This window comes from Micromys minutus (assembly GCF_963924665.1).
Source record: "Micromys minutus genome assembly, chromosome: 19".
In the NCBI taxonomy this organism is placed as follows: Eukaryota; Metazoa; Chordata; class Mammalia; order Rodentia; family Muridae; genus Micromys; species Micromys minutus.
The window spans coordinates 38245021-38263925 of NC_137954.1; the positions used below are offsets into that span (position 1 = coordinate 38245021).

At 47.1% G+C, this 18905-nt stretch overlaps 1 protein-coding gene across 1 annotated transcript in view; it reads right to left on the reverse strand.

The window, feature by feature from the left end:
• The window catches only part of DRC11 (dynein regulatory complex subunit 11), a gene marked incomplete at both ends in the record, with an annotated part of 112628 nt that overhangs the window by 18475 nt on the left and 75248 nt on the right, over positions 1-18905 (reverse strand). The window contains 3 exons of the mRNA XM_080933441.1: positions 6231-6430; positions 9903-10010; positions 16864-16946. Of these exons, the coding sequence (XP_080789567.1) occupies positions 6231-6430; positions 9903-10010; positions 16864-16946 (391 nt within the window). The remainder of the gene's footprint in view (positions 1-6230; positions 6431-9902; positions 10011-16863; positions 16947-18905) is intronic.

Below are 18905 nucleotides of genomic sequence, written 5' to 3' on the forward strand. Positions count from 1 at the left end.
CTTCAGTTTAAAAATTCGGGTTCTTTACAAGATCCTGCAGATATCAGATGGAGGCTGGAAGGACACAAAATACTAGACTGTGTTTTCAAATCCTATCTGTGCCCGTCACTGTTTAACTGGTGTCAGACCTGCATACAAGCCGTTTGATCGTTTAAAGATAATCCAGGGCGAATGTGGCCAGTTGCTTGCTGGAAGGGGCGTGTTCCTTCCAACGCAAACTTGCATTATTCCACCAACTTAACCACTGAAGATCGGTGAACCATGGGAGACCCATGACATATGTGCAAGGTGACTCTGGCCTCAGTGGCCTAGCAGTTCCTTGATGGACTGTCTGCTAACTCACCAAGATGCAAGGTCAGGCTGTTTCCACCCTGAAAGAAAAGCTTTTAAAGCCACCATGATGCTAACCAAACTGTAGTCAGGCACCTAATCAACAAATGGAGCAACCAGGTGACTCGGCCCGGCATAGCTCCCCTGGCTGAGCTGAGGAGATCTGAATGACTGGAATGGCAGGGTCTCATTTATGGTATTTCCATGTCTTAAGAGCCCAACATTTTCTGTTACTGGATGCTGTCCCTCAGCCGTCTAGGATCTTGGCCTGTCTGTCTGTTTGTGTCTCCCTTGGAAGCTCTGTTTACCAACAGTAAGTGCTTGGGGCTGCTAGTCTATACTCCTTTTGCATGTGTGAGAATTAACGAGAGAGAGAGAGAGATAGAGAGAGAGAGAGAGAGAGAGAGAGAGAGGGAGAGAAATAGATTTGTCAATTTGCTAATGAAAAATGGTTATCTTTTGCTCTTTTAATTTTCGATTAGCTATGGAGAAGCTTCATTTAAATTATGCAGACAGTCAGGGTCATGGCCAATTAAATGTAATTGAGCCTCTCAAGTCTTGTGGGATAGTTCCCTCTGTGGCCAGCAGAGGGCTCTTCAGTTCTATCAAATATCAAGTCTCTGTCAATTACTAAGGCTGATCTTCATCACAACAAGGAGGACTCTGTTACTGAGTTAGTGGTCCTCTGAGTACACTGCCCAGTGGTCACCACGGGCATCAGACCTCAGGAATACTGGTTTAGCTGTTAAAACATGCTTACATCATATAAGTTATGGACTTGAGCCCTGGTTGTTTTAGGGGTTCTTCACTGAATATGGAGAACTTTAGGAAAATAACAGTAAAACCCAACAAACACTTTCGGAGCTATTGCCTCAGTTTACCAAAATGGAACCACACACACTCATTCCTTCACACATTCGCTCTTCATTCCATGCTTCTGGCAGGAGGGAGGGAACCTTTGGTGGTGGGGACCCCCTTCCTGCCTTCCGGTATGTACTCCCCTTGGTCTGAATGTGAGGTGCTGCCATGTTGGGGAGGAATGGAAGGATTCAAGCTACTGGGGGTTCGCATTCTAAGTTTACCCTAGGGATCCATTTGAACAGTACGCGAAAGAAGACGTTTTCTTCTGTACCCTCCCACTTAGCGTTCTGTTTTCCTTGCTTTCTCCTTGTGCTGCATTTTATAATTCAACGAAGTGATTTCGAGTTCTAGCAAGAGGCTGCCTTTGTTTTGAAACTGATAAGTAACAGAAGAGCAGAAGTCTCCGAAAACCCGGAGCCTGGTTGATGAAACAGAGGCAAACTGAGGCAGAGGAGAGGAGGACTAGGGATGCAGGGACTCATGACAGGGGCTGGTCACGCTGGTGGGCAGTGTGTTGTGGGCGGGCCAGTGCTAACAGGAACTGGACAGAATGGTGCTGTTACTGTACAGAAGGGGAAGGAGTGTGGATGGAGGGGGCTTCATGTTCTCACACGTAGTGATTTTGTTTTGAAAGCCCTGCTCCTCCCAGGGCACGCCCCTCTACATAAAGGCTGAAGAGCTCACTCTAGGCAACTTGGGAAGAACAGGGTATATATGGGTTGAATACTCAGGCACAATAACTGCCCAGGCAGGTTTAACTAAATCAATACTTCATCTTCCCCCTTGAGTGTGTCCAGGGTAGAGAAGCAGTCTTTCATTGAAGTCTGGCCACAGGTCCCTCCCTGCCCCCCACATAAACACCAGCAGCCTCTGCTTCTGTACTTAGGGACTTAATGCCCATCCTGTGTTCCCTCGCACCCTGCTGGCAGTCTGGGTGCCCACAGTCTGATGCTGTCTCCTCTTTGGAACCCCAATATGTCTTTGGAGGGTAGTCAAAACTAGTACCTCCATGGAGAAATGGTGCCCTTGTTTCCTGACCTCTTTAACTCCCTCCCCACCAGAGGCAGAGATACAGTCACACCTATGACGCAGCTCTGTGACCAAGGGACCTTATCATTCTTCTGTTTGCTTTTCCTTTTTTTCAAGCTACTATATCCTCAGTTCGGGGTGGACTTTCCATCTGGTTCTGTCTGGGCTCCTTCTCTGATGTCCTCCCCTACGACTCTGTTTCCTTAGAAGTAAGTGCCAAAGGCTCAGATAGTGGAAGACAAGACAGAGATTACTCCGGCTACCCAGATGCCCACCACTAAAAACTACCATGATGAAGCACGGTCTTGTAGTGTTGATGGCATAGCATTATGGGTTCTGGACCATGGCACATGCGCACTGTGGGATGGAGGAGGTGTGTGCAATGGGAACAAGTCCAGTGAACTCTCCACATATCCTGCTTACACCACCCATTGACTTAAATCTGCTAGAAGCCAAGTCCATGAACAAGAAAAGGATCCACCTGTCCTCCATCAGTCAATCTGAAACCACCTTTAACACACTGTGGGAGGTGACCTTGGTCTTCATACAGAGGAGTTCAGGATCTATGCTCCGTGTCCAGTCCCCGTGGTTTTCATACTGAACGCTGTACTGAGGCATCTGTATATGACGCACAGTTTCTGCTCCATCTTTCTCTCTTCCTGATTCTCCTTCCTCCTCATCCCCACACTGTGTGTGCATGTGTGGGTGTGCATGCACATGTGTGCGTGCATGCATGTATGTATATGTGTATGTGGTGCTGGAGATCAACCTTAGATATCATTCCCTGAATCCATCTTCTTTGTTTTTTGAGAGCAGGATTTTCACTGGGATCTGGGGCTTGCTGATGAGGCTAGGCTGGGCAGACCAGGGAGCATCAGGGATCCTTCTGACTACCCCTTCCCAATGCTGGAGTGACCACAGCTGGCTTTTTGTGTGGGTACATGGGATGGGTCTGAAGCTCTCATAATGCTTAGCAAGCACTTTACTGACCAAGCCATCTTTCCAGTTGCCCCCTTCCTTTCTTCATTTAGTCAGCTCATTTGAGGTCAGGTGTGGCCCACCTCACATACATGTCACATTCTTCACAGATCTAAGTTAGTCACACCACCACACACAACAGCCATGTCTTGAACTTATTCATCAGAGTCCTCATCCCCAGGATCTATGGAGCAGAGCTGACTGGCTCTTCTTGGGACTGTGGCACCAGCCCTGGAAAGCAGCACATCTGGGCAGGGTCCTCTTCTGGAGAAGGAACTGGGCATAAGAGCTTTGTGCGTCCTTGGCTCACTGGCTGCAGGCTAGTGGTTCTACATGACCTAGAGACAACCTCCTGACAGAGCAGCCATCTTAGCCTTCTTCCCCTAGGACCTCATTCTTGAGCTGGCTCTTGGCTGTGTCATTGTGTGGGAGGAGGAAGAAAAGAGTCACAGGCCATCAGGGAAGAGCTGGCATTCACCTCCAGAAAATCCCACAGAAGTCAGCCTTGTTGTTTTTGACCCATGGTCTGGGTCCTATAGTGAGCCATATCCTCAGGCTTCCTGCCCTTGACTTGCCTAAACAGGCTCCTAATCCTGCCTTCCTCTGGTTAATTAAATGCAGATAGCTGCTCTGTCAGTCATGTGGGGGTGGTGGAGTGGGGGGCTTGGGGGGGCGTGGCCTCTTGGAGCAGTCTTTAATTGAATGACTCCCACTCCTGAGACTTCTGGGTCTTTCATTAATCAGCTACATACACAACAAAGGTGAAACCTAATGAGGTGTGTGTCAGGCGCCGGACACCAAGAGGTCTAGGCAGATGATGTGCTGTTCTACATTTTAATGGCCTGACATCTACCATCTCCTATCTACATGAGGCCTGGTTGTGATAATTCTGGTAAGTGCAGCAATCACTTATCTATGATCAAGACGAGGGCTCTCACAAGCTGAACACAATGGTCAATAGCTGTGGCCAGAGTCACACCGGGAGCTGAGCGGGGAGAGAAGAGACCCAGGTACAAGCTGTGTGCTCATAACTCAGGATCTAAAACATGGAGGATGGAGCTGGGCTTCGGGCGTCTCTGAGCAGCACCGTGACCCAGTTCTGCCCTCACTTTGTGCCTCTGTCTATAGGCTGTTGTGAGAGGTTAGTTTACCTTCTGTTGCTGTGGTAAAATATCCCGACTAAAAGCAACAGTGAAGTGGGGTATCGGGTTTGTTGTCTTGTTTTGTGAGATAGGTTTTTTCTGTGTAGCCCTGGCTGTCCTGGAACTCACTCTGTAGACCAGGCTGGCTTCAAATTCACATCTGCCTGCTTCTGCCTCCCAAGTGTTGGGATTAAAGGTGTGTGCCACCACTGCAAGGTGGGGTGTTGGGGTTTAACCCAGAGGTACAGGGCTTACATAGCAAGCAAAAGGCTCTGGGTTTGGACCTCAGCTCCAGGGGGTGGGGGAGGTGGGGACCAAGATAATGTGGGAAGATTTTATTTGGCTTTGACTTCTAGGTTGCAGTCCATCATTTCGAGGAAGACAAGGCAGAAAGTAGGGCTAGCCATACCACATTCACAGTCAGGAGCGGAGGGGAATGGATGCATGCTGTTCTCTTGTTTTCTTAAGTTCAGCTTGATTTCTTTATTCTTACACAGCTCGGGATGCCCTGCCTAGTCAACAGTGTTGCCCATGGAGGACCATAACTTTCTACGTTGATTAACCATCAAAGCAACCCCCACAGATCAGCCTGACCTAGGTAGTTCCTCTCTGAGACTCTCTTCCCAGGTGGTGAAGTAAACAGCACAAAATACACAGCAACGTGCACAAGAATGTCTAGGGGGTAGTTAGATGCTTGGAAATGCTGATGCTTACTTGCATCTAGGATACACAAATAATTCTAACAAACCCTGAAGCCAATATCCTATGGAAAGTAAGCAGAAAATGGGGCTGGTATCCAGATATCAAGATAACATGAATACTTGAACTGGTTCACCAGTCAGTATCTCCTTAAAACAGCTACAGCCAGGCATTGGTGTCTGCTTCTAATTCCAAGGCTGGGCCGGTAGAGGCAGGCAGATCTCTGGTGCTTGCTGGCCAGCTTGTTCAGCCTACTCAGTGAGTCCAGACCAGTGAGAGGCCCTGTCTCCTATGAGGTGGATACTATCTGAAGAATGACAGCCAAAGTTGACCTCCGGGTTTCACAAGCACTCTCTCTCTCTCTCTCTCTCACACACACACACACACACACACACACACACACACACACGCTGCATGCTAAGCTCTGCTTACACAAGTGCATCTCACACATGCAAACAAACCACACACACCCGCTCACCCATCCATCCATGCAGAGTCAGCCTAATGCCCAGTCTGGATGGTGTGTGCAGCCACACTGGATTCTATACTTAAAGTTGACACTGTAATAGTGGATTAATCAGCAGAGGATAACCTCAAGGTCCTCAACCAGATGAAATTACATCTTGTAAAATCTTCACATCACGTGCAGAAGATTCGTATCTGAGTTCTTTAAGATTCCTTCATTCTGGTGATGGGACCCAGAGGAGCTGTTAAGAACTTAACTATGGTCACAGAGCTGGCAGTGCGTTTGGTCCTTCGAGATGCTGTCTGTGACCTTCCTCTGCTGGGCTTAGCTCCCCGAAGGTTCCCCCTTCAGACCTGTCGAAAGAGCTCGTGCTCAGAGAGTGATGGAGTTTCGTAATTTGTACCACATGAGAAACGGTATGAAGGCGATCAGGACAGTGCGATGAGCCGAGGAGGTAAAACGTGGTTTTGATTTACCAGGAGACATACAGGCATCTCAGCAAGGAACTCTGTGGCCTCAGGAGTCAGGTCTGGGCACCACAGTAGGGTGTTTATGCTCCAAAGAAGCTGTTTCTAATTGTGGGATGCTCAGCCAGATGTGGAAGTGAGTTTGTTTACGGGAGGGTAAAAGCAGAGTTCAACCCAGATGTGTCTGCTGCTCTAGAAAAATGACCCGAGGGAACCAAGTGTCATTTGGAGGAGGAAGAAGAGAGTGACGGAATGTACCTTGAAGACCAAGTGCACCATCATCTGCAGTCCAGTTTTGCCCGGGTACTTGCCAGCGATGTTTGAGGAAGACAGGTTGAAGAGGTTAGCCCCTGTTTCTGTGCAGATGGCATGGACCAGCATTTTCTTCCCTACCCCTGGGGGACCAGCCAATAGCAGTGATTTCACCAAGGGGGCTCTCTCATGCACTTCGGCGGATCCTGGAAAAGGCAGAGGCCAGTGCTGTTGAGTGTGACCAGAAAACCAGAGGCCCTTACGCTAGGGTGCGACATTGTGTGAAGGGGTCTGTGGCCGTGATAAATACATAGAAATCCCGTCAAGCCCAAGGTTCACCTTCTGCCCCAGTGGCTTCTGGGGCCTCTGGGGTCCTCCAGGCCGGCTTTTTTCCCCTGGTCCTGCATTTTTTCTAAACTCATAATTTTAAAGATTATATATATATATATATATATATATTTTGTGGTGGTGGTGGTGGCGGTGGCGGTGGCGGTGGCAGTGGAACAGAATGCAGAGAGACAATGAGGTTGGCTGAGATGTGTTCATTTCTCTCAGAACCTTCTTTTCTACTATGTATTGATTGAAGCAGATGAGACAGAGGCCAAAGCCTAGAGATCTTCCTCCTGAGCTGGCCCTAGACTATCACGGTCAAAGGTCACCTGGCACTTGGCAATCGAGCAGCTTGGATTTTCACTGTTCCTGCTTTGTGTTCTAATCTGCAGTCTATACCTCAGGCCAGGCAGGGGTGGGGGTGACAGAACAGAGTAGGCACTTGGTAGGTACAAGGTGCACAGAATTCAGTGCCGGTCAGTGTGGGGAGGGGAGCAGTTGTCCTCAATGGGCTCTGGTCTTGGAGACTGGCTATTAATATGTGAATATAATACTACTGATTATAAAACATGAGACAGGATTTTACCTTATAGCCCAGGCTGGCCTGATCCTTCCCCTCTGCCTTTCTAGTGCTAGGATCACAGCCATGGGCCACCAAGGCTGGTTCAATATTGTTTGTCCTTTCCTTTCCTTCCAGGAATAATGGAAAAAGATAGGGAATTGTTTGAAAATCAGAAACGTATCTTTAGAGTGGCTCACCGTCCTACATATTTTTTTTTCTGGTGACATAAATGGTTAGAGGGGCAACAGGAACATGATGCGACAGAGGAACATGTGATGGTAGGAGAGAGAGGCTGTTTCTTTCTTTCATTCATACTTGGATACAGAAGGATGCTTTGGGTGCGGCTCTGGCAAGACCCAGTGCTCCTGCGGTGGCTGAGTAGGGTGGGTTTTAAATATGGGGAAATCTTGAGATGTGTTGCTAAGGGTTATGGTCACAAGGAAGCTGACCCCCTGAGGAGGTGTGCCTGCAATGGGAAGCCAGGATGGGGCTGAACCCACAAGGGGAGGCAAGGGGTGCTTGGAACCTCTAGAACTTCAGATGTCGGATAAGCTAAAGTTCAATTCGGGGGTCTCAGCTGAACATGGGGAGAAGGAGACATCTATGGGTCTTCGGAATCACAGCAGTAGTGTGTGAGGAGGGTCCCAGTGATGGAGGCACAGTGGCTGATCAGGTTGGTCTTAAGGGAACAGGTTACGCTTTGATTGGTGAGGTGTCAGGGGACAGACAGTGATGAGGCAGGTGAGGAGTCTGCTGACAGTAGTTGGCTGTCCCAAAGGTGGATGGGAATTATAGGGTTGCCAAGGTTGCTGGGCGGGGCCAGGGCTGAGAGAGCTCTGGGAGGAGGTGGCAGGAGGGAGGGGTAGTGGAGAGAATGGGACCTCAGGGAAGATGTGCCAGATGTGAATGCAGGGTATCACTTTTTTAGGGAGAGATCAACAAGGACACTCTGAGGTGAAGAGGGTGGTCCAGGGATGGTTCTTGTGCTTGGGGCCCAGCAAACCCAGGGATCCTCACTCTCATGTGGTCCGAGATTCGGAACACTTATAGCTTTGGGCATAGCATCTGTTTCAAGTCTGGAGGTCTGTAGAGAGGTCTGATGTTTTGGGTCCTGACCCTATTTCTGTCTCTCCCTAATTTTACTGTTATCTGGAGATGCAGGATTGTGGAGGGTACATGACCATAGAAAAACCTTTTTCAGACATTGACCCACATCTGCTCAGGAAAGCACCCTCCCTAACTCCTCTGGGTCTTCCAGGACCTGATAGGACAGTTCTGGGCTTTCTTTTATACCCTGAAAGATCTAGGAAGCCTCAACCCTAGTCCTAGCCACTTAGGATGAGGCTCTGTTTCACGACCTGGTGTGGTAACTGACCTGTGTGGGCTTCTGTCAGAGGCCACCATTGAAGTTATTCAAACAATCATTGTCCTCTAAGGCCTTGCCTTGTTCCTTAGCTAATAGGATGCCACTTTCCACGTGAGGATTCCCTATGAATGTGGGGTGGGGGTAGGGGAACAAGGGGTAGCTTCAGGAGCTGTGCTGGCAGATGCCAGCATCTCCCCAGGTTGTTTTCATGTGCAGCTGGAGGTGACTTGTGAAGTTTAGATTAAGCACCTGGAGGCATATCTGCACACCTGGAGGCATATCTGCACACCTGGAGGCGTATCTGCACACCTGGAGGCATACCTGCACACGTGGCTCATCTGTCCTACTTGTGTCTTCATTCCTGACAGGTGACATGAAACTGTCAGGAGAGCCAGCTCTCCAGCTGACTGTGGCCAGGAGGGCTTGGCAGCTGTTGATGACAGCACAGGATGGGGCGGCATGAATTGGGGTAAGGGTAGAGGGGGGTTAGGGGAGTGGGAGTAGTGGTGGTAGTGGTGGGGTTCTCCATGACAAAGGGGTGAAGGGAGGTAGGGGTGGGGTCCTTTTGGTGGGGAATAGGAAAACCATTCATAGCGGGGACTTGCAAGCCAAGGGACAAATGTAGTGTACACCCAGGCAGGAATAGTTTTTTATAAACTACTGGCTCATTGCATTTTCTGACTCCCATTATGTTATAATAAGGTGTGAGGCTCAATGTATTTTATTAAGTTGGCCCTGTGAACGCTACATATTGAGTTTGTTGACATTAAGTCTTGTGCTCCAATATGTTATATCTGTATGTGGTGCAATACGAAATATTGTGCCTGTACATTTATATTGCCCCCAAATTACATCTACTACTCCTGATGTAATGTCAGGAGAGGACTTGAAGCTTTCTTGCCAACAGACTTAAGTTCTTAAGTCAGGGCGGGAGAGAATTATCAAAGTAGGTGAAATAAGCCGTGATTTCTAGATTCAGAGTTGCAGGCCGAGCTCTGGCACTTGTTGGGCTACCCTCCTGCAGCGACCATCAAACAAAGGGAAGGAAAGGGGCTACATGCCTCCTACATCCCTGGGCACACTCTAGCTGTGTCTCGAGAACCGTGATGGACTTCTCTCAGCAGTGAGAAGGGGCCGTGGGGGAGATCAGAACCCAGCCATAGAAGGAAGCATGTGAAGGCACATAGCCACCTTAGCTCTAGGGCTCAGCTCATTGACTTCACAGAGGCCTTCTGTCTCCAGCTCATAGCTGTAACTCAAACCAGACCCAGAGATGCCACAGGAACTCTCTTCTTAGCATGCCCTTCTCCGCTGGGCATCGGCTGGGAATGGGAAAAGCCCTTTTGGTGTCAAACAGGAAAGGCCATCAAAGCAAGAAGGGATGCTGCTGTCCCAGTTTGTGGTAATGTCCAGTCCTTACCCAGAGGCAAGATTCCATACAGTGTGATGAGCTGTCTGACATCCAGAAGGGAGGGCATGGGCTCTATGGCCACCTGGCGCAGAGTTGTCCCCAGGTAGCTGTACTCACCTGGGGAGGAAGGAAACATGGATGAGTGGATGGGAAACCATTGTGGTCTGAAAAACAAAAGGTCAGAGAATGCAAACACAGCACGGAAGGGCAACCACGGAGGGCATGTCTGTCCTACTCATGTTTAACTATGAACCTGACACAGCCTAGAGTCACTGCAGAGGAAAGCCTTGATCAAGGATTGACCTATGACCATATGTATGAGGGTTGGTGTAGGAAGGCTCAGCCCATGGTGGATGGAACATTCCCTACGCAGGTGGTCCTGGCTGTATAAGAAATCTAGCCAAGCATGGGTGAATAAGTGAGCAAAAGCCAGGAAAGTGAGTCATGAGCAGTCCTCCTCCATGACTGGTTCCTGCTTTGAGTTCCTGCCCTGACTCCTGTCAAGGGTGAACTGTGACCTGGAGGTGGAAACCAGATAATCTTTCTTCCCCAAGTTGCCTTTGGTTAGAGAAGGGCTTTTGTCTGTCTGTCTGTTTGTTTTTTAAAAATCACAACCACAGAGGGCATCTTTTCTTAGATAATGTTTGAAGAGAAAGCAGGCAAGGAAGCATGGCTATGCCAGTTGTGATAAAAGGTATATTACGTGAACTGTTACAAAAATCTCCTATGGGGAAAAAATACTGTCTGCCTAACACGTTCCAGGTCCCGGGTTTGAGCCTCAGCCTTGTCACTCAGAATCACTTCAAAAGAAAAAAAAAAAAAACCTGTTGGGTTGTGTGAAATGAGATTAAGTTCTGAGTGACATACAAAGGAGCTAAAATATTGCAGGTTTTTTTCAGACTCTCAAAGATTATATAGAATATTGGTGGAAAGTTCTACCACAAATTATTTAAGATCCATGTGGAATGTGTGCCTGTGCAGTGCGCTGTGAAAGGAAGGGTCTGAGTCTAATTTAGGACAAATAGAAACAGCTCCTGTTGAGGGTAATATTAATTTACATTTTTATCATTTTTAAAGGGTTACCAAAGGAATAATATAGAAATAAATCTCTACAGGTTTAATTAAAGATATCAAAGGGCTTAATTGTAACTAGCCATAAATCTGAAGTGTTATTTTCTAACTCATTTAGATAAGGTCACCAAGAAAATTAGTTTGGCTGTCTCCATTTGTCACAAGGATGGACCTTTATGTACCGCTATGATTCCCGTGATCTGTTTCTGAATGCACAGTGAAGATGCTTCCAGAACGAGGCAGGACATTTGCTTGTCCCCTCCCCCCCAGACACATTCTTTCCTACTTTAGTTTCTCACTGACCCCGGTGTGTGTGTGTGTGTGTGTGTGTGTGTGTGTGTGTGTGTGTGTGAAATTCTGATGATGTTCAGTGCTTAGAGCATTTCTAAACATGAGGAAAATTAGAGCTGAAACCGAGAGACTGGCCGCTGTCTTGTGCAGGGCAGCTTTCCAAATTCTCAGCTTTAGAAAAAGAAGCCCTTGGCAAGGACGACCATATTGGTTGGCGGAATGAGTGATAGTGGACCCTTCCATTACAGATCCGGAGACTCCTGCATTTTAACGAGCAGGTAATAAATAGCAGAATGGTTAATTTAGCCTCTACCAGAAGGGAAAGAGACCCTGTAGTAACCGTTAAATCTAATGCTTACTGCCAGTAAACATGACATTAGGGGGGCAGTGAAGGCAACCTCAATTTTCTTGCTTGTGTAAATCCATATTAATATCCAGGCGGACCATATTTTCTGGAACCTAGCAGATTTTATTTAAACAAATTATATTAAATTAAATTAGTGGGTGTTGGTTCTGATAGAGAGAAGGATCCAACTAGCCTGGGCTGTTTGCCAAGTTAGGAGCCTCACTCTGAAAGCACGGCCCTGTATTTTATGGCTGCCCAGAGTGGGAGCCATTATCTCTTCCCATCTACAAAGTCAGGGTACAGAAAGTTTTGGATCCCTTGCACAAGTACCAGATCTTCCAGACAGGAGAGAAAAGATGAAAGCAGGAGAGAGGGTCTTTGAGATAGAGGGTGCACAGCAGGCCTGGGAAATGCACAGCAACTGAAAGAAGGGAAACAGGGCGTGCACAGAGGGCTGAACCCAGTTCTGCTATCATCTGTGTTGCTGGTGTCCTCAAGCCCTGTTCTCACTGTGACTTTACCCAGCAGGAAGACTGTGAAGACGCTTTCTAGCAGGATTCCTGTCCTCATGGGAATATTGGGTACAGAGAAAGATACACTAGAAGGGAGGACTGGACTCAAAGATGAGGATGCAGATGGCGGGGGTCGGGGGAGGAAGCATCCACACATCAGGTGACACCAGACAGGGCAGTGAGCACCAGAAGCAAAGGAGACATGGGCCTTGGAAGCAAACCACCCTGCCACATCTCAACCTTGGACTTCCAGTCTGCAGAACCCAGAGTCGGTTCATCTTTACTGTTTAAGATACTAGGCTTGTTGTCCCTGTTAAGACAGCCATAGCACACAGGGACAGAGTGAGAAAAACAAGGAGAAGCAGTATGGGAGAGCACAGTCGAAAGTGACCAGAAACATAAAGGATCCTGGAGATCAAAACAAGATTGGCAACTGTATTTCTGCTCTATTCAATATAGCTACAAGAGAGGGACAAAGAATGAGGCAATTTACCCAAATACGTGTGTGTGTGTGTGTGTGTGTGTGTATACATTTGGAGGCCAGAGGTCAATCTTTGCTATTCCTCAGAAGCTGTCACCATTGGTTTTGAGCTGTCTCATTGGCCTGGAGCTCAGTAGGTAGGGGTATTGGTGTGTCTTTGTTTTCTCAGCACTGGGAGGCACCAACACGGTTTCCTCCAAGTTCCAGGGATAGAATTCAGGTCCTTATGTTTCCACAGCAAGCGTTTTACCGACTGACCTGTTTCAACAGCCTTAAAGCTGTCTGCACAGCTTCTTAAAGAAACCCTTCAGGGACAGGGGTGAGGGCAGACAGGAAGATCTATGAACATAAACGGAACTGGCTCCTTGGCACACCACAGATACTGGTTATTGGAGTGTGCTACTCAGGGCTCACCACACATGGTGGGGATAGCTTGTAGCGTGGTGCTCTGTGGTCAAGCCGGCTGCTACATGGTTACTGAGTTAAAATCCAGCCTTAATAATGTATGGTGAAAACTTCTGAAAATGTTGAGCTGTGTTTGTGTTTGGCGCCAGCTCCTCAGTTTCCAAAAAGAGCACAAATATCAAGTGACCCAAGAGACATCTCCAGGTGAACTCTGTTGCAAGATCATGCCTGTGCACTGAGACGGCATGCTCTGCAGCTTCTAGGACTGAAGTCTTGGAAGCTTGTTGCTTTAGCAGAGGCAATGAGCACAGAGGAGATTAGGGACTGGCTTTAAGAAGGCTTAGGTCCATTTCTCACCATGCACAGCACCTGCTGAGCTGTGGTGTGACAAATCCACTCGGGAGCATCCTGAGTTGTTTGTAGGTGACTGGGTCTCTTGGTGCTCTGAGTAGATGTGAGGTAGGAGGGAGATGGGAGGTGCAGGGCACCCTAAAGGCAATGGCCATTCTCATGATGACACCCCATGCCCATTAATGAAGGCGACAAAAACATTAGCAGAGGAATAGCGGGAACAGCATCCAATGAAGGCTAAGAACTCTGGGTGTGGCTCAATCAGTGTTGACATTGTTCACTGAGGCTGCTGCTGCTGTTGCTGCTGTCATTTCCATCCCTCAGTAGCAGAAGTGGAGGCATCAAAAGAGCCAGAAAAAGACAGGGATTATGAGGCAGGAGTGGATTAGCCACGCCTAACCCCATCAAGGGTCCCAAGCATTGGACATCCAGCCTTAACACTATGGCAAAGGACCATGCATTGGAGAAGTACCCAGAATACTTTGCATGTGAACCTGGAAGCTTGCTGCTTTCAGGGTGGTATATGGGCTCTTCAGAAATGAGCACAATTGAACGCTATCTACATGCAGTGGTTGCCAAGCCAAATTAGATGTTTTGTTTCTTGGTACCTGAGATCTGGCCAGGAGCCTGCTTTCCTGAGTTTCTGGGCATAGGATCAGTGCTTGGAGTTGAGTGCTTTGGCAAGGGCAGAGCCGAGAGCAGAAAGGGCAACCCTGACCTGCTGTGGTGTGGATGATGTCTGGGATTTTAAGGGAGCTAGGAGGGGAGAGGAAACCACTGGGCCCTAAAGCTGACTTCAGGCCCCAACATTGTTGAGCACTCACGGCTGGACCAGCACCATGTCCCCTGGTCTTTGCAGTGTGCTGGCTGTGCAGCCTGCTGCGTACAAGGTCCCTGCATCCTCCCATTTGGAAGATCAGCCTCAGAGACTAATTGACATTTGCACACCTGTCCACATACAGGGAAATCAGGCTGCTGAGGAAGTAGCTTTCACAAGGCATGAGTTACCTAGGGCCAGCCAGGGACACCTCTGTGTAAAAATGCTAAAGAAACCAAGAAAATAAAACCCCCAAGCAGTGTGTCAGAGGACAAGTGAGAGCTGGTCATTCTCACTCTAGGGATGAGAGAGAAGAGGTACGAACTGTCTGAGCAATGCTGAGATCTCGGCTCTTCCCAGTGGTGGGTGGTGTGTTTAAGAGCATCTCACACGTACTTGACCACAATCCCCTCAATGTAGGAAGTCTGTTCAGCTTTTCTGTTGAAGGAAAACCTAGACTTGAGGCGATCTGTTCCCGAATCAGAAATGGATCTGGGGAGGTAATGACCGATATCAAAGCACTATCTAAAGCCCCCTCCATCCGGCTGTCAGGTCTGTGCTCAATCAGATGTTGGCCAGTGAAGCTCTGGACTGTAAAATAGTCTCCTGTGTTGTCCAGATCTACCTAGAGGGCTGAGTTGGCTTAAGGGAGGTGAAGGAAACCAGGGCTGGGGATATGGCACAGAGGGTAGAGCCCGTGCTGAGTGGTCATGAGAAACTGAGTTTGTGAAAGGTAGGTTCAGTGCCATACAGCTGTAACTCCTGTGTCAGGGAGGCAGAAGCAGGAGAATGTGGGGGACTTCATTGTCTAGCCAGGCAAATCTGTGAGCTCCAGATTCAATGACAGAACCTATCTCCAAAAATAAGGTGGGTGCAACCCCGGGAGATGCCAGATGTCAACCTCAGCCCTCCACACACCTGTGCACTTATTGCAGACTTACAAATGTGTACATAACCCACATGCAAAAATTAAAAATAAATTAAAAGGTAAATCGTGGGGTGGTGGTATGAAGGAGGGACCTATAAGACCACAGAATACGAGAAGACTCCGTAATCAAAACTCAACAAACCAAGCTGAATTCCTGAACATCCAAGAGTTGGGTGAGACTTGCCCGAGCATACAAGCCTGCCCTGTAATGGGAGAGATGAAGACGTAAGGGTGGCAAAAAAAAAAAAAAAAAAAAAATCACCAGTGGATTCTCAGGTGTTTGCATGAAAGATGGCTTAGAACAATCTCTAAAACCCCACGTATCACCCCAGGGACCGTTCATTGTTTCCAAAGGAGACTCTGGGGACAGCACTGTCGCCACACAGTTCAACATAGATGCCACTGGGTGAGACAAAGAGGTGCCATGCGCCTCCTGTGGGAGATTCAAGGACGCACCCATGTATCTAGTTTTTCTGCCAAAAACATTGAACCTGGACAAAACAGCAAAGGAACCATAGAAGAAACCCAATGGTGGAGCAGCCCATACAGCAACCCAGATTCTTTGGAAAGGTGAAGCTGTGACCAGCCCAGGAAGGCAACTGTCTGCTGCTCAGGTTTGCCTCTGGTACAGCCGGAGTCATCCAGGAAGAGGAAACCCCGAGTGGGGAATGCATCCAATGAACTGGCTTATGGGCAAGTCTGTAGGCCATTTTCTTGGTTAATGGTTGATGGGGGAGGGTCAAGCCAATTATGGGGGTGCCACTCCAGGGCAGGAGTTAGGGATTATAAAAGCGGACTGAGTAAGTCATGGGAGAGCAAATCAGTAGGCAGCACTCCTCCATGGCCTCTGCACTGGGTCCTGCCTTCAGGTTCCTGCCTTGAGTTCCTGCCCTGACTTCCCTTCAGTGATGGAGTGTGATCTTGATGTGTGTAAGCTGAAGAAACACTTTTCTTCCTCAGGTGCTTTTGGTTGTGATGTTTATCACAGCAAAAGAAACTTGGCTAAGATGGAAGCGATGGTGTTCTTGACAGAAGGAGTTGCAGGAGAGTAGAGAGCCCCACGCATACCCTCCATGGGATTGGGAAAAGCATGCAGCTGTAAAGAACATATCCAGGACTGGGTGTGGGGGGGGGGGACTGCGTGCCGAGTACACGTTAGGCAACTGAGTGTGAATGTTCTTCCTGGTTGTTTTGGAGACTGTCCTTGACCATAAGAGACGTTTTCTTCACCAGAGTAAACACACCATCTCTTCCACCAGGGTGCATAATTGTGAGAAATTTTAAGCAGCTAGCATATTCTTAGGTCAGCATAGATACGTTTTTAATTTTAAAATCAACATAAACCCTTAGAAGATCGTAGTCACAACTGTCCATCCTCCCTGCCTCTGAACACTTCTGACCACCTCCTAAGTAAGTTCTCTGGAAAGAACACCCCGTGAAAAGGTTGTGCACCATGAAAGCACCAGTGGTGATGTGTTTACACACAAATGTATAGCCCATCCATTTCTTCACATCAAGTGTGCCAGAAAGAACTGGCTAAGGGATTCTGCTAATGGGTTGAAAAACTGACTTCTGCCCTATTAAGGGACTGATTTTATTCAGGGAGCCCTTTTGTTTACAGACCCCCATCCCTTAGGTTGTTAAAAATCAATTTATAAGTAGCCACCTTGGTCTGGCTTCTGTTTGAAAAGAGATACAATAAAATGCATTCCTAGAACCCACAAAGTACCAACCGACAGATGCAAAGGTTGTAGTTGGTGTACTTTACCAATATAATCAGAGAGGTTGACCTTCAGAGCCTGGATCAGCAGGCCTTCTTCAACCAGCTCTTGGTACAGGGACTCGATGCTCCTGGGGACAAAGTACATTGTCTCTGTCATCACTGCATACAAACTAGAACGTAGACCTCAGCTGCTCTGCTGTGTGCTTTTATGTATGCAAATAGAAGTGCTTTTGAAATATTTCTACAATTTGGAGATAAATTAGGCTTTCTGAAAACAATATTTTCATCCAACCATGTAGATACTAGGATGTTTCCCATTAATAAGAATTATATTCATGGGTATCTGAGACCAACTATGACTCCATCAGTCTTTCTGATAGTCCAAATATGAATTAGAAATTACTTGGTAATAGTAATAACAACGGGCCTGGAATTTTATGTTCAGTTAGCATCTGTGAGCTGTAGATCATTACCTTCCTGAAATTTCTGTTTTCTTTTTTAACTTGATAGTATAGTGGTTTAATAGCTACATGAAACAAGGATGGCTTAAACTGGAGATAATTCTTTCTGTCTCTCTGTCTCTCTCTCTGTACGGGTGCCAGAGGTTTATTTTGCTTATCTTATTCAATTTATTGCCATCTTGTTTTTGTTTTTGTTTATTTTGATACATGGCTTCTCACTGAACCTGGAGCTCACTGATTCATAGGCTGACCAAGCCATCTTCCCAGTCCTGAAGATAATTTTTCAAATGTCTCCCTCTCTCTATTCCTGGCTGGAGCTCACCATGTAGATCAACCTAGCCTTGGACCTATAGAGCTCTATCTGCCTCTCCCTCCTGAGTGCTGGATTAAAGGCATGTACCACCATGCCCCACCTGAAGATAATTCTTTGTTTGTTTGTTTGAGACAGGGTCTCATTGTGTAGCTTTGGCTGTCCCAGAAATCACTCAGTAGACCAGGCTGGCCTTGAACTCACAAAGCTCTGTCTACCTCTGCTTCCTAAATATTGGGACTAAGAGTATTTGCCACAACTGGCTGAAGATAATTTTAAAATGGAGACAAATTATTCAAAGCTGTGTGTATGCTGGGAGGGTGTAGTTCTGTGTTGTATATACATGCCTAAACAACAGCAGCAGCAGCAACAACAACAACAACAATGACACACTTCTCAAAGAGGGGCTTGGGAAGTCAGCCAAGACATGGATAATTTATAACAGCTGAAAATGGTAGTCACGGTATCCTGCCTAAAGGGCGAACTTTCTGATGATATTAATTGGGGTTTGGCTCACAGAAATGCAATCAGCTAAGCTTGAATGTCATTTAATGAGATCCTCTGGGACAGCTTATCCTTTCATTTTCACTGTCCTTCTAGCCTATTCCTGCCTTTTATTTGTTGGAAGTAAAAATTATAACTGTATAGAAAAAGCTTTCTCACCTTATGGTGGTTTGAATGAACACAATAAAAATGATTTTAAAAGACCCAAGAATGTTACATTAGAGTCAAGCCCAATTCCACCAGGTGGGCTTCAGTTCAGAGACCCTAGGCCTCTGTGGACTGACTCTGTATTTGCCCGTTATATTTAGAATAGCGAACCTTCTGTTGACAACTGAGAAAGGTTTGATTGTTATGACAGTTGGAGTGACAGTACCCAAACAATGTCACAGAAGTACCAAGTGTAACATTTCCACAGGAATATACACTTAATATAAATGTATAATGTAGGCATCAAATATTAACATAAAATTGTAAAAGATTCTCTAACATGTGAAACTATATTAGGAATTTTCAAACCCAAACCCGTATTTGGATTTCTTTTCATAGCTAAATGAACTTCTGATAGGGAAAAAAATAATTCCAATTTGAAAATAGCCTTAAAGTATAACGAACAGATACTGGTCTAAAGGTTTCTTGGTTTGATGAGAGAAACAGACGTTGTCTTCCAGTATTACTGCAGAGCTGAAAGGATCCTAGAGACTGGTCTTTAGGATTAAAGTTAAAGGGATGAGGTGGATGCCAGTGGATGCATGTACTTCTGGACATTGAAATGGATGGAAAATATGGTCTCAGCTCTTTTCACCAGAGAGAGC